The sequence below is a fragment of the Aplysia californica genome, unplaced genomic scaffold, assembly GCF_000002075.1.
Source record: "Aplysia californica isolate F4 #8 unplaced genomic scaffold, AplCal3.0 scaffold00179, whole genome shotgun sequence".
NCBI lineage: Eukaryota > Metazoa > Mollusca > Gastropoda > Aplysiida > Aplysiidae > Aplysia > Aplysia californica.
In genome coordinates this window covers 538,283-552,631 of record NW_004797449.1, presented here as the reverse complement: position 1 = coordinate 552,631, position 14,349 = coordinate 538,283, and the positions used below count along the sequence as shown (strand labels likewise).

The following is a 14,349-nucleotide window of genomic DNA, read 5'->3' as shown; positions in this document are numbered from 1 at the left end:
TTCTTCCTCTCTTTCTCTCTCTCTCACACACACACACACTTGACACACACACACAACTGCCTGCAGACAAAATTGTACACTTTCAACTTGAGAGCGCTGGAATGTTTATAATTTACTAACACAGGGTCGCGCCCAAGTCTTGCCCGGACGCGAGGTAGCGCAATTGAAACATCTATATTTTTGTCATAGAGGCCTATATATTTCTCATGCGTTGTTGCGTAATTGAGAATTTGTCGTTTGCCCTTACACTGGCGAGCTCTGAGCCAGAGCAGAGCTCAGTGTAAGGGAAAACGACGAATGGTCGGTTGGTCAAGGATCACTGCTGCTTCGTTTTCCTTCATCTCATGGGATGAAAATATTATAAATATGTCGCTGACTAAATCTAGCTTACTTTTAACCTAGCAGTGGACGCTCTCCCTATACGAAGCTTGAGTGCAGTGAACATAGTCCTGCCAACTACGTTCAGGCGCCCTAAACGTAGCCTGCAGACTACATTCACGGGGCCGTGAATCAGGCACCCGTCAATATCTGGGCATGTGAAGTTAGTGGAATCATCTGAAAGCTGATTTATTTGCCTTGCTTCCAATGAAAAAAACATCCATTTATCTTGAATAGAACTCAAGATTATATATATTTGCATTTGAAAGAAGTAAGGTTGTCTGGTTTGAGTGGTGAAATTAGCAAGACGGCCGCCAAGGTTTGGTTAACTCCAATAGCTAAAGAATTATTGAAAACTGAAAAATGACATATATATCTTTTGCGTTTTATCAATGTTTATCTGTAAAATTTACATGGAAATGTGTTTTTATATGGACATGAAAGAGGTCAAGCCAAAAACTAAAAATTCGATATAATTATACGTTTCCAAACTGGCACAAAAATGCCTGTTTCTCTGATTTCGTTATTTTGACGAGCGCCTGATTTCATCACGCTGCTTCACAAATTTTTCCTTTCGCACCCGTACGCAGATGCACTGTTTTGCTGAACAGAATACAACTATAATTCTTCACTTAAACCCTCCCTCACTAACCAATTGTTTTGAAGAAAATATTTAAGTGTCAAATTATGGCGATACAAAAATGCAGCCCCCCCTCCATGATTTATTTTCAGGGGTCACCCCCATCCTCCACGTAACCGCCCATGTTGAAAACGAGTGAAATAGATTACTAGTCAGTTAGTACATTGCAAACTTAAAAGTCAAGTGTCTTTTAAAGCTTTCACTTTAATCAATTCTTATTTTTCTTTTCACTTTCAGACAATGTCCAAGAGCAAGGGTTCTTATCTTTTTTCTCCAGTTTGCCAGAGGTGATTGTTCAAATTCAAACTATTGTGTGTAAAAAGTAGTGTTAATTTGAAAGAAAATAAAAACTTATTTTATTGTTTATGATTGTTGCACAATAAATAGTTTGAGCACGTATAGCTTTGAATTTTGCAGATTGTGTGCTCGTAATTTAAAAAGAATTTCTACTCCCCAAGTGAATTTTTTTAGATCAAAGGTAATTAAAACTGACAACTTGTGTTTATATCTTTAAATCTGTAATAATACACAATATAATGCTGGTTATGCTAAAAGTCATATATATTGTTTTTTAAATAAAAATGATTTAGAAAATTAATTTTGTAATAGACGTAGAAGTAGCTGAACAAAATTACCATCCTTTTTTTAAATTGTTGCTTTCAGAAACTTGGCACAACCCTGAGAGTGTTTGACAGAACGGTATGTGGCATATATGTATTTCTTCTGATTTGGCGTTCCCTATTTTGTTCCATAGTGGTGTTCTCTATTGTTATACACACGGGAACGACCATATTTAGTTTAACGGTAGGAAGTCTCTTGTAAGGCTGCAAAAATTACTCACATGAACTCTTAAAGACTGCTAGAGTTGTAGTCAAAATTGCACATACCCACTAACACAGATTTGTTTTAATGTACAGTGGAGACCTCTTAAACCGAACACAGTTAACTGGAAAACAGTGGTAAACTGATAGAAAATACACACCCTGACTTTTTTCTGCTGTTTCAGCAAACTCTCTAAACTGAAAACTCGGAAACACCAAAGAAAAACTGGGGGATCCTACAGATTTCAGTTTAAACCGTCTCCACTTTACAATTACTCTAAAGCAGTCTTGAGTTGCACCCTTGTTAAACCATCACCATTTTGTTTTGTGTGTGTGTTCATCATTGATTTGATAGTTAATCCTTCTTATAAGTACAGTCGAACCTGTGTAAGACGGAATCGCAAGGGAGCCAGAAAAAAATTCCGTCTTAAACAGGGGAGATGGAGGGGGGGGGGGGGGGGGGATTCAAATGCCCAGCCGGTGGGATCAAGGATCGCTAGTCCGATCAGCAAGCAGTGGTCAAAACTTCACACCTCTCAACTGCTATCCTGTCTGATAATGACATGCGTCAGTCTTACTTATCCAATTACCACCAGTGCTTGCCTTTCATAGGACCACTGTTTGACCTATTAAAAACAGAAACGTTTGAACATCCCCTTTGCTTCAACCCTTAGCCCCACCCATCGGTGTAACAAGCACAGTCAGCCAATGCCATCCCTCACTGCAATCATGTAACTACGATTCGAGGAACTCTTTTCTCGGCTGGCGTACGATCGGGGTGGCAAGCATTGGTCAAACTAATTTCACACCTCTGGCTTCTGGGTACCCAGGAATGTTTCCGTAGTGGCTCGCTACTCGAACCACTCTCACAGGCAGTCGTGAGATTTCACACCCACACTACACTGACCATCTGCATCGCTCTGGGCTCGCATGATGGGGTAACATCTACCTCCAAACTGCATGCACCCCTACTTCCCTTCCTCGCCTTGCGGCATGGCCATGGCGTTAAGTTTAGAGCCGGCGGAACCAAACTTGCGAGTTTTGTTTCAAATCAGGGCCGAGGGGGCAAAGCATTTTCCGTCTTAGACAGGTGAAACCATTGGAAGGGAGCGGATTTTTCTTTCTGTTTCCGCGTTGGACAGGTTTCCGTTTTATAAGGTAATTAAAGAGGAATAAATCAAGGGGGGAGCAGGGAGATTCCATTAAGACAGGTTTCTGTTAAGGCAGGATCGACTGTACTCTTATGTTTATAATGTGATGTGCATATCGTCATTGATTATGCTGTGATAGTATTATATCTATTTTTGTATTAGGTGTTGATCTGAAGAGCATATATATTTAATGTATGCCTTTTCATTCACTTTTGTTTTGGGTTTGAGATGAAGGTATTGTTAAGTGCCAAGAGCTATATTGTACAGGAGTGGGTGCTATTGAAGTTATCTGCATTTTTATTGTTATCAATTATTATTATTTAAATTTTCATTCATTTATTTATTATCCTGTCAGGACTACTACACGGTCCACGGGCAGGATGCTTTGTTCGTGGCCAAAGAAGTCTTCAAGACTTCAGGTGTCATTAAATTTATCGGAACAGGTGAGAATAGGAATAAGTTGTGTGTGTGTGTGGGGGGGGGGGGGGGGGGGGGGTTCTTTAATAATCCTCCTCCTTCCTGTGCAATTTAGAGGATTTTTATGTTAAAATATTAGATTTTTTATTTTATACCTGTTTAAACCTCTGGCATTTCTTCTTTAAGGCATATGTTATTTTTCAGGCAATCATGTTCTATCAAACATGTATCGTTTTTTTCTCTCCTCCTTTTTTAAAAATGTTACTTTCTAGTAACACTGTGTGACATATTTGGCTTTTATTTTATATAACCTTTTTGTTGCAAGTGCTGTAAAATACTTATTGAAACCAATGTTCTTTTTCAGGTTCCAAGAAGCTGGAGTCTGTTGTTCTCAGCCGCATGAACTTTGAGGCCTTGGCGAGAGATCTCCTGCTGGTGCGACAGTACAGGATCGAAGTCTACGGCAACAAGGCCGGGGGAAAGTCAAATGACTGGTCTCTCTCGTTCAAAGTGAGAACTGATTTCTCATAGTTTTGCGGCAGCCTGTTCGGAGTGTTCCTAGAATTCTGAACATCTTGAATGTTCTTCAAAACTTAGAATCAAGTGAACTCACAGAAAAAGAATTGTTGTGAAATAATATGCAAAGGAGAAACGGGGGAGAGAGAGAGAGAGAGAGAGAGAGAGAGAGAGAGAGGAGAAACGGGGGGGGGGGGGGGGGAGAGTCCTCAAGGTGAAGAAAGAATGGAGAAATATGAATGGCTTTTTTATTTTTGTTATGTAAGGCCTTTATCATATTTTTTATCTCAGAAACCTGTTGTTAGTTGTATTGTATTAGGTTAAATGTTTAATCAGGGTCTTTGATTGGTTTCAATCAAAAGTCATAAGTCCCTAGTTGATACAGTCATGGAGCTTGGAGGTAGAGGTTTCTTATGGAAAAATTCACACCCCTGACCCAAGACAAGCATGAAATAAGGCTCAACATGAAATAGTGGTGTTGACTGCCCTTGCTGTTGCATCAGCCATGGTAACTGAGATTTTTTTTGTTTCTTTTTGTAAAGTGTTTTACGGCGCTCGCAACTGCATAGGTCATATGAGCGCGCGGGACACTCCTAATATTTTCAGTTGGTAGGAAATTTTGAATTTTGCCCAGGTGGCGGCCGAAGCCTACTCTTATCGATTTTAGACCACCAAGGGATCTTTAACGTGCGCAACTTGCACACGGGCCCTCCGAGATTTTTCGCCCTTGTCCGAGAAGGCTAGGTGTAGATCTTTCCAACCAGAAGATCAGGGGTGTGGCAGAAAGACAGCAGTAAGGAGGAGCCAAGGAGTAGCAGTAGAAAGGCTGCAGAAAGAGCCAGGAGCCCAGAGGAGGAGGCAAAGGAGGTGAGGGGGTGGGGGCAGAAAGTGAAAATGAAAGCAGACAACAGAACATTGCTAGAGAGCAGGAAAGAGGTGAAAGGAGACAATTTTAGAGAAGAAAATTTTTCAGTCGCTCCCCCGATTCGAACCCGGGACCTTTGAATGAGAGGCCAACACCTTAACCTCTAGGCCACGAGAGCCCCCTAACTGAGATTGGGGGGGGTTGCATTGAACATTAAAATAAAGTGTAATTTTTATTCCTCTATCAGCACAGTTTAGATCATTTAGGAGGCAGACTTCTGCCCCTGCACGTCGGGGCCAGTCCAGGTTGAGAGGGATACAATATCCCAACAGGAACACCTAGATATGCTATTTAAAAAATTTCTTTCTATTCGGGTATCAAACTCGGGTCATCTGTGTGTGACAGCGAAAATCCTAACTGCTTCACAACAAATGCTGATGGGTTGCTTTGATCGCAGCTAGAAATGGGCAGTGGATGTGTAACTGTCATCTGGGAATTTAAAGTCCGTTGCATTTTATCTTCAACTTCGTCTGCCCCTGAAGATATCTATTTGGTAGAACACACCTCACATCTTTTATTTTTACTGTTTATGAATTTTCTGCTCTCCATTTTCACTTCAGGCATCACCAGGGAACCTCACACAATTTGAGGACATACTATTTGGCAACACAGAAATGTCTGCATCAGGCGGAGTGGTGGGCCTTAAGGTTGCCAGCGACGATGGCCAAACGGTGAGTTCTCTGCAGCTCGTTTAGGAAAATTTTGACTGCTTAGTGCAAGACTCTGTTGTATGCCATTTTGAAGAGTGACGTGTGACAGTTTTACAATGAGCAGCTAATTTGCAGTTGATTGGAACATAAAACTTGAAGACTACAGAACCACGGAGAGAAAAAGCGTTAATGTCACGTTTTCCTACAAACTGAACATTTTGATACGGAGAGTTCCTGTTTCTTTCATGTGTAAAGTTATTACAAGTTTTTTGTATTCTACTTCTGGGATATTCATGTTGTGGCTGTTTTAGCCATGCCTTTTTTGTCATCAGTGTGTTGTACAGTGGAGATTTGAAGAAAAGGACTGGTTTAGACATCACCAGTTCCAAAGGGGGATATTAACATGTTCTTATGCACAGTAGAATTGTAAATGGGCTGATTTATCCATGTCTTGCTCATACTGTGCCGGAACAATATAGGAGGAACAGCTGCTTTTTCTTTCCTCATCCTTACTGTCGTCATTTTTTTCTCTACTTCTTTTGTACGTTTGTCACTCTCTTGTGAATTGCTATTTCCGGGGTGCCTTGATAGTCGAAGCAGACTTTGTGCTGTTGAGGCTAGAGAGGTGAGTAGAGTAGGCCCGATTCCTCGTTTGGACTTCTCTATTGACATCCACCCCTTGGCGCTCATATGACCTTATGCAGTTGCGAGCGCCGTAAAACCTTACTAATAGTAAAACTAAAAGACAGCACTAGTTTTTTTCCCTGTAGTCTTTTGCACTTACATGACCTTATTGCCTTGTATATGCCATGATACTTTTATTTAGACTAAAATTGGTCTTCTTCCGAGCGCTTGATGCGGTATGAAAGATGTTGACTTGAAAACTTCTTTGAGATGCTCTTTGCTTGCCTGCAGGTTGTGGGAATCGGTTATGCTGACTCCATCCTCCGAACGTTTACGGTCAGCGAGTTCCCGGACAATGACCAGTTTTCTAACCTTGAGGTAAGTGCCCACTTGTTTTCTATCTCACTTTTTTAGTCTAGACTGAAATCTGAATGTGGGTAGTTGGCAGGTGTTCTAGTGTGGTTTGTTCCTTCTTTCCTATCAAAGTTCTATTGTTTTTAATTTCTCCTTCTTTTCTTTGGATGATACTCTTTAGTAACACCTCTAATCTTTGGCACTTAAATTGCCTATTTGTGTTGCAAGTGCTGTAAACTCTTAGCAAAACTGAAACTGACCCCCGAGGGAAAGGGACTGTCTATGTCTACTGTATAATGATTTTCATCTTGCATTGCTTTTCATTTCATTTTCCTCGCTGTCATCTTAAACAAATTCTCACGTCTGTCTACTAGAAGGTTGTATCCCTCTCAGCCCAGGTTGACTCTCACAGGCAGGGTCAGAAGCCCGCCTCCTAAATGATCTAAGTTGTGTCATGGGTGCGTCAAAAAGATTTACATGTAAAAAGAAATGTGTACATGCACTCTCTAGTAACACCTCTAATCTTCAGCACTAATGTTATGATCTATTTGTGTTGCAAATGCTGTTAAACTCATAGTAAACCTTAAATGGTCTATCAACTTATTTTATTATTATTATTATGTGTTTGGAGACTGGAATCAGGTGCTTGGTCAGTTTTTTAAGCATGTGAAGTTGTTGGTTTCATTTAAAAACTTGTTCATTTGCCTTGCTTTTGATGAGAAGAAATACCCATCCATCTTAAATAAAAGTCGCGATATTGGCAATTGCAGGAGATGGGGATCGCATGGTTTCAATATTAGTGAGAAAATGGATGTCAAAATTTGGTGACTTTCAAAGCTTTGAGAGTCCTTAGAAAATGCAAAATTTCTTTTTTGTGCCTTAGATTGACATTTTTCGGTTAAATTCACACAGTAATATATATGTTTTTACATTAACATAAAGGGTGTTGAGTCAGAAAATAAAAATTCAATAGAAATTGCCAAAGGGGTAGAAAATTACTAGTTTTTTAGATTTCATTTCTTTGACAAGTGTCTAGATTTCACCAGGATGTCTCACATTTTGTTGTTATTATATTATTATGTTGACCAGGCCCTGTTGGTACAGCTGGGAGCCAAGGAGTGTGTGCTGGCCGCTGGGGAGGCCGTCGGTGACACATCCAAGCTCAGACAGGTGCTCAACAGGAGTGGCCTGATGGTCACTGAGAGGAAAAAAGGTACTTCTCCTCCTCCCCCTTTCCCTCTCCTTCTTCTCCTCCTTCACCTCCTCCTCCTTCTCCTCACGAAAACCCAATGGCATCCCTCCCTTTGTTTTACTTCTCTAAAGGCCTTTTCCAGGTCTTGTGTTGTGCTGCTTAATTTGTGCCTCACTTTTTCCCCTCTGAGGGAGGGGGTGTAGTTTGACTGACTCATCATTATGTTCTGATTGTCAGTGTCCTTCTATAATTTATCATTTTATAAAGTGGAGTAAGTAAAACTGTCCTCCAAGAAAATTGATTGTCCAAACTAACACAATGTTGCATCACAGGCTTCATTATTTCTTTGTACTTTGCAGAGGTACCTTGCCTTTGGACAGGGGAATTTTGAAATAAATGGTAATTTCTTGGCATAGAAATAAGAATGATGTATTCTGCCAAGTTATAATGTCTCACTGAAAGTATTGTTTTATTTTCATCCATTGTTTTTACCAAAATTCTCTCATTGTTCTTTCTTTCAACAGTGGAGTTCAGCAACAAAGACATTGTTCAAGATCTGAACCGACTGCTCAAAGTTAAGAAAGGAGAAAAGCCAAACAGTGCAACTCTAGGTATGCTGCAGTTTGGGTTTTTTCTGTGTTTTGATTTTTGGTTGGTTTATTTATTTCCCTATTTTTTTCCAGTTGCAAACTAATTCTTTTTATCTGAGAATTGTTGAACCAATTTTGGGTGGTAGGAGAACGTATTTAATACATTTTTGATGGTCATATTAGTCTATTTTTGTCTTGTAAATTACATGTTCTGTTTTCTGGGATTGCTTCTCACAGGCTCTCCAAAGCTAAAGGGTGGTTGGCGGGAGCTCTGGTGTCGTTTGCTTCTTCTTTCCTATCAAACGTCTATCGTCCTTATCTCTCCTCCTTCTTTTTTGTTTTTGTTACTCTCTTTTAACGCCTCTAATCTTCGGAACTTATATGACCTTGTTGTGTTGCAAGTGCCGTAAAACTCTTACTAAAACTAAAGCCAAAGGAAAACTATGAACTTTCAAGAGTGGATTTGGGGCTAATTATATTTAGATCCAAGTCCCAAATTCTGATGTTGTGACTGTTACCATAATTACCAATTAAGCATGAATTTATTGAATGTAGAAAAATATAAATGTGTGTGAAGTTTGAAGGGGAGGGGGTTACTTGGTCATTGCCCACTATTTTGACCCGCACTGTGGGTAGAGTCTCTTCCCCCTTGATGTAATGTTGTTCATTATGTAATCTGGTGTATGTAATAACGTTGGGTTCCCTGATTGGAATTTTGAAAAATGACAAGGACAATCTTTATTCATCTCTCAGAGAGAAATTTGTCTTGGTCGTTTTCAATAGCTGTAGTGTTATAATGTCGGATGCACTCACACATATATACACAAGACAGGACATAATATACTTGTGTTACCTGCTGAAACATCCCTGTTCTGTAAACTCTCTCTCTCACTCTCTCTATCCCTCTCCCCTGTGTTTGAAAACATTTCTTTGTCATTTTCTCAGCTGAAGTGGACAAAACCATTGCGATGTGTGCCTTGTCGGCTGTAATCAAGTACCTTGAGGTGTGTGTGGTCATGTACAGCTCTCAAATGTTGACCTCTCTCAGGAAGCTGTAAACTGGTCTTTGTGGTGTTCCGGTTAGATTTTTTTAATGCCCCAATCGACACAATTTAGATCATTTAAGAGGCACGCTTCCGATCCTGTCTGTCAAGGCCAACCCAGGCTAAGAGAAATGCAACATCTCAGCAGAAATAAGAGAAAAATTCTTCTCAATCTGGAACTAGACTCAGGTCTACTGTGTGCGACAGCGAAGTGCCTAACCGCAACCCCACAGACCCTGGTCATCTTGGGGTGAGTGGGGTAGTGTCCCAGCGGATGTACTGAGGCATTTGATAAAATAACTTGCCCAAGTGGGACTTGAACCCTCATCTTTTGCATGCGACAGCAAAGAAGGTAATTTTTACATTAGAGACTGATAGGAATTGTCAGAAATAAAATGTAAACTGTTTCCAAGAAAAATGTCTTTGAGAATAATGTAATGTGCTTTGATAAATTTTAGTACCTCATTCAGATTTCTGTGAGTGAAATAATAGTAATTTTAATTGCATTTATGTAATGCATATCCATACTCTACAGCTTGCTCTATGTGCTTTACAACAATTATTGCCCCAGTAGACAATGGGGAACATTCTCGGCTGCCATGGGAAGCATAAGTGTAAGCCATGGATACAAGTGCTCTGGCACAAGTATTCTGACAAGATGTTTTGCTGTCTGTAGCTGGGTATCGATTCCACCTAGATGAAATGAACATTTCAGTAAAGTGCCTTTCCCAAAGACACAACTTGGGCCCCTGACGGGATTCGAACCCATGACCTTATGGTTGAGAGTCCAAGAGTTTAATCACTAGACCACCAACACCACTGTAAATAAGAAAGACTAGAAATCTTTAGTGTACTGGAACTCATGCAAGTCAGTTCTCCTTTCTCTTCTGCAGCTATTGTCCAACGAGGATAACTTTGGTCAGTTCCGACTTTCAACCTTTGACCTTAGTCTGTACATGAAACTGGACGCTGCGGCAGTACGAGCGCTCAATCTGTTACCTGCAGTTGGGGAAGGTACAACTTGAAGCTGCGTTTTAGGGTTAAGGCCATACCATGAAAAGTGACACACAGAACACAGGACCTGCTGCAAAAAGTCCAAGCAATGATACAGACATTATTCTTTCTGTTTTTCCTTCTTTTTTTCGTTAGAGGAAGGTTGCAGTTTACAGAAAAAGAATAAAGAAATGGCTCTATCACCAATAAGTTTTTCCCCAGCTAGTCACCAGCTATGCGTTACATGTGTCACTTTCCTTGGAATGGTCCATCATTGCATTATTGTTTTACCATGGTATTGTAGTGAAATGAGTCAATTAAAGTTGTCTTTTCTTTCTTTTCTCTTTTCTATCCTTGTTTCTTTTAAACTCATGGGTCGTTGGCGGGTGCTGTGGTGTGATTTGCTCCTTCTTTCTATCAAACTTCTGTTTGTTTGTATCTCTCCTTCTTTTCTTTGTATACCACTCTTTAATAAGTGAGTGGTTGTATGGTGCTCTGGTTTGGTTTGCTCCTTCTTTCTTATCAAACATCTATCGTTGTTATCTGCCCTCCTTCTTTGTTATTCATTACTCTCTTGTGACATCTCTAATCTTTGGCACGTAAATGATCTTATTGTGTTGCAAGTGCCATAAAACACTTACTAAAACAAAAATCTCTAGCAACTCCTAATCTTTGGCTCTTGTATGACCTATTAGTATTGCAAGTACGGTAAAACTCACTGAAACAAAACTTTTCAGTTCAAACTAAAACCTTTTGTTCTTTCTTCCACAGCCAATAAGAGTCAAAGTCTTCTTGGTCTCTTGAACAAATGTCGCACCCCACAAGGTCAGAGGTTACTGGGTCAGTGGGTCAAACAGCCTTTGTTGGACATACAGAGAATTGGTAAGCTTCACCAAAAACAGACGCAACAAAAGTGGGTGATAAGTGTTTGCTCTTGTATGGTTTGATCCTTCTTTTCTATCAATCACCTGTCATCATCCTTATTTCTTCTCATTCTTTTCTTTTTATGTTTCTCTCTCATAACACCTAATCTGACCTACTTGTGTTACGAGCTGTGTGCTCAGGGGACAAGGCTCTATATATGTGTGGGGCATGGTGGTGAAACCAGGCGCTTTTCAAAATTATGAAATTGAAAAAAACTGGCATTTTCTCGCCACTTGAGAAATTTTTTATAGAGTCTATAGTTTTTTGGCTCAACACCTTTTAGTGCCATTTAAAAATACATTTATGTGTGGATTTTACTGAAAAACGTCGATTAAAGGCACAAACAAATGTAAATTTCCGGTTTCAAAGGACTCTCAAGCTACCTAAGCCATCAAACTTTGGCAACCATTTTCTTGCTAATTTTACTTCTCACATCAGTTGATCCTCACCTCCTTCAATCACAAATGTCTGAACTTCTTTTCAAGACACATGGGTATTTTTTTGCCAAATGCAAGACAAATGAACAGTTTGCAAGATTATATTAATATCGCTATGTGTCCAAAAATTGACAAGCACATGGTTCCACAGCGTCGTGACACATGATCTGCATTATTCTAAAAGATTGAACAGAAGCTAGTTGGAGTTACTTTCCCTTCATTTTGACACGCTGAGGTTTACGATCTGCAAACGTTAAATGAGTGTCCTTCTCTGTCACACTATAATATTGTCTTTCAATTATTGGTTTTGGTTGTTTTTTTAATCCCCCGCTTATACCTTTTTAGGGGGTCGAGGGAAGAAAGAGACGTCTCTCTGTCGCCAGCCGGAGAGCTTGGGTCAGGGGAAGAAAGAGACGTCTCTCTGTCGCCAGCCGGAGAGCTTGGGTCAGGGGGATGCCGTGATTCGTTAGTGTAAAGTTGCCCCCAAAAAAGAATGTGTGCAATAATGTTTGACGTTTGAATTGATTGGTTTTTGCTGCCTTTTGTTTTTCTTGTGTATGTTAACGGGTTTTCTGGTGTGATTTGCTCCTTCTTTCCTGTGAAGCATGTATCGTCCTTATCTCTTCTCCTTCTTTTCTTTGTATGTAACTGTCTATTAAAACCTCTGCCTTTGGCTCTTATATGAGCTATTTGTGTTGCTAGTGTCATAAAATGGACACACTGTTTGGGTATATGCCTACTGTGTGATTGAGTTGTGCATCATTGAACATGAATGTAGTGAGTGCGTTTATGTGTAGATTTTGAATCTTTGTATGTTGATACTCTGGTATATTCACCAAAAATGTCCCATGTGGATCATTAAAGTTTATTTATCTTATCTTAAACTTTGACTTAAACTAAAACTTTCTTGTTTGCTTTTGTGTGCCATATGACATCAGAGCTACACTTTCCCCTCTGAGACCTAACACTGACAACACACTCTGTGGAACATTACACTTATCACAAAAAGGCATTTGACAAGGGCGATGGCCCAACTGCTACTGGATCAATAACAACAACAACAACATATATGACCTATTTGTATTCTCTGTGGAAATGTTTCAGAGGAGCGTCTGAATGTGGTGGAGTCCATGTTGGAAGACACGGAGCTCAGACAGACGCTGCATGACGATCAGCTGAAGAGAGTTCCTGACTTCCAGAGGCTGGCCAAAAAATTTCAGAGGAAGAGAGCAACTCTCCAGGTCAGTATTGTGGTTGTTCCTGTGCAGATCACATAGTCTCATATATCTGATTTTGTTCCTTTGTAATTGTCTATTTTGTGGAGTGCATAAGAGTTGCTGTTTTTAAATCTAGACCTTCCAGCGTAGATTTTAGTGGTTTTGCATATTGGTTGCCATGGGTTATCTTTATCTTGAAACTAAATGTCTGCAGAAAGATGGCAGGGTATAGTTAAGAAGATTGAGGCGTTTGGTTTTCCTTTCCTGTTCTTAATATTTTTCAGCCAAAATTCTTTGCCAAATTGGATTGCAAATAAGAACCACTGACTTTAAAAATACATTGATAAACCAGAAGAGCACTCTTGTTTTACATCCGTGGTTCAGGAATTAAGGTGCAATTTCTAAGTATTAAAAAAGTTAGGATTTTTTAAAAGTCTTTATTTTTCTTTATCGAGAAAATGTTTTCCTTTTGGTTACCTCATAGACAGGAATCCTCTGTGTCTGGGTTTTTCTTGGTTTTGAAAAGTTGGCCGCTATGCTAATGGTTCGGCGGGTGGTTGGAGGACGCCATTGGTTGGTTCTACTTCTTTACTTTTCCTCTGTCTTTTCTGTCTGTCTGTCTTACTTTTCCCTAGCACTAATTGACCATTATTGTGTCCGTGTGCTTCTCTTTACTCAAAAAAAAGAGCTGATGGTTTGTTGTACATTGGACAGGACTGTTACCGGGTGTACCAAGCTCTGGACAAAATGCCGCTGCTGCTGGAGACCCTGGAGAAAAGTGAGGGGAAACATCGGGCGCTGCTCATGGAGATGTTTAGTAATCCTGTCAAGGTAGGTGCTGGTTTTACTCACATACACACGCACGCGCGTGTGCTTACACACACACACACACACACACACACACACAGTCAGGGGAAACATCGGGTGCTGCTCATGGAGATGTTTAGTAGTCCTATCAAGGTGGGTGCTGGCGCTACTCACATATGCACGCACACGCGCGCGCACGCTTACACTCACTCACTCACACACTCACTCACACACACACAGTGAGGGGAAACATCAGGCGCTGCTCATGGAGGTGTTTAGTAATCCTATCAACGTGGGTGCTGGTTCTACTCACATACGCACACGTGCGCGCGCGCATACACACACACACACAGTGAATATTTATTGCTATTCGTGGAGGTGTTAAGTAAATTCATCAAGGTGAGTGCTGGTACTACACACACGCACACTCACACACACCCATATATACATTTACAAATACATGCACTCACTCACAAACACACACATGTACAAATACACAGTGATGGGAAACATCTGGCTCTGCTCATGGGGGTGTTTCGTAACCCCATCAAGGTGAGTGCTGGATACACATACACATATACACACATACATGCACACACACAATGTACACACAGCTCAAAGAGGTATTTAGCAATCCCATCAAGGTGGTTACTTGATCAACAGTTTATCC

At 40.4% G+C, this 14,349-nt stretch overlaps 1 protein-coding gene across 1 annotated transcript in view; it reads left to right on the top strand.

Moving 5' to 3' along the window:
• The window catches only part of LOC101850333 (DNA mismatch repair protein Msh2), a gene marked incomplete at its 5' end in the record, with an annotated part of 31,762 nt that overhangs the window by 1,960 nt on the left and 15,453 nt on the right, over positions 1-14,349 (top strand). Inside the window, 13 exon segments of the mRNA XM_013082526.2 lie at positions 1,256-1,305; positions 1,682-1,717; positions 3,346-3,433; positions 3,772-3,917; positions 5,409-5,519; positions 6,414-6,500; positions 7,566-7,689; positions 8,193-8,279; positions 9,204-9,262; positions 10,195-10,315; positions 11,066-11,176; positions 12,760-12,896; positions 13,587-13,703. Coding sequence (XP_012937980.1) covers positions 1,256-1,305; positions 1,682-1,717; positions 3,346-3,433; positions 3,772-3,917; positions 5,409-5,519; positions 6,414-6,500; positions 7,566-7,689; positions 8,193-8,279; positions 9,204-9,262; positions 10,195-10,315; positions 11,066-11,176; positions 12,760-12,896; positions 13,587-13,703 — 1,274 coding nt within the window.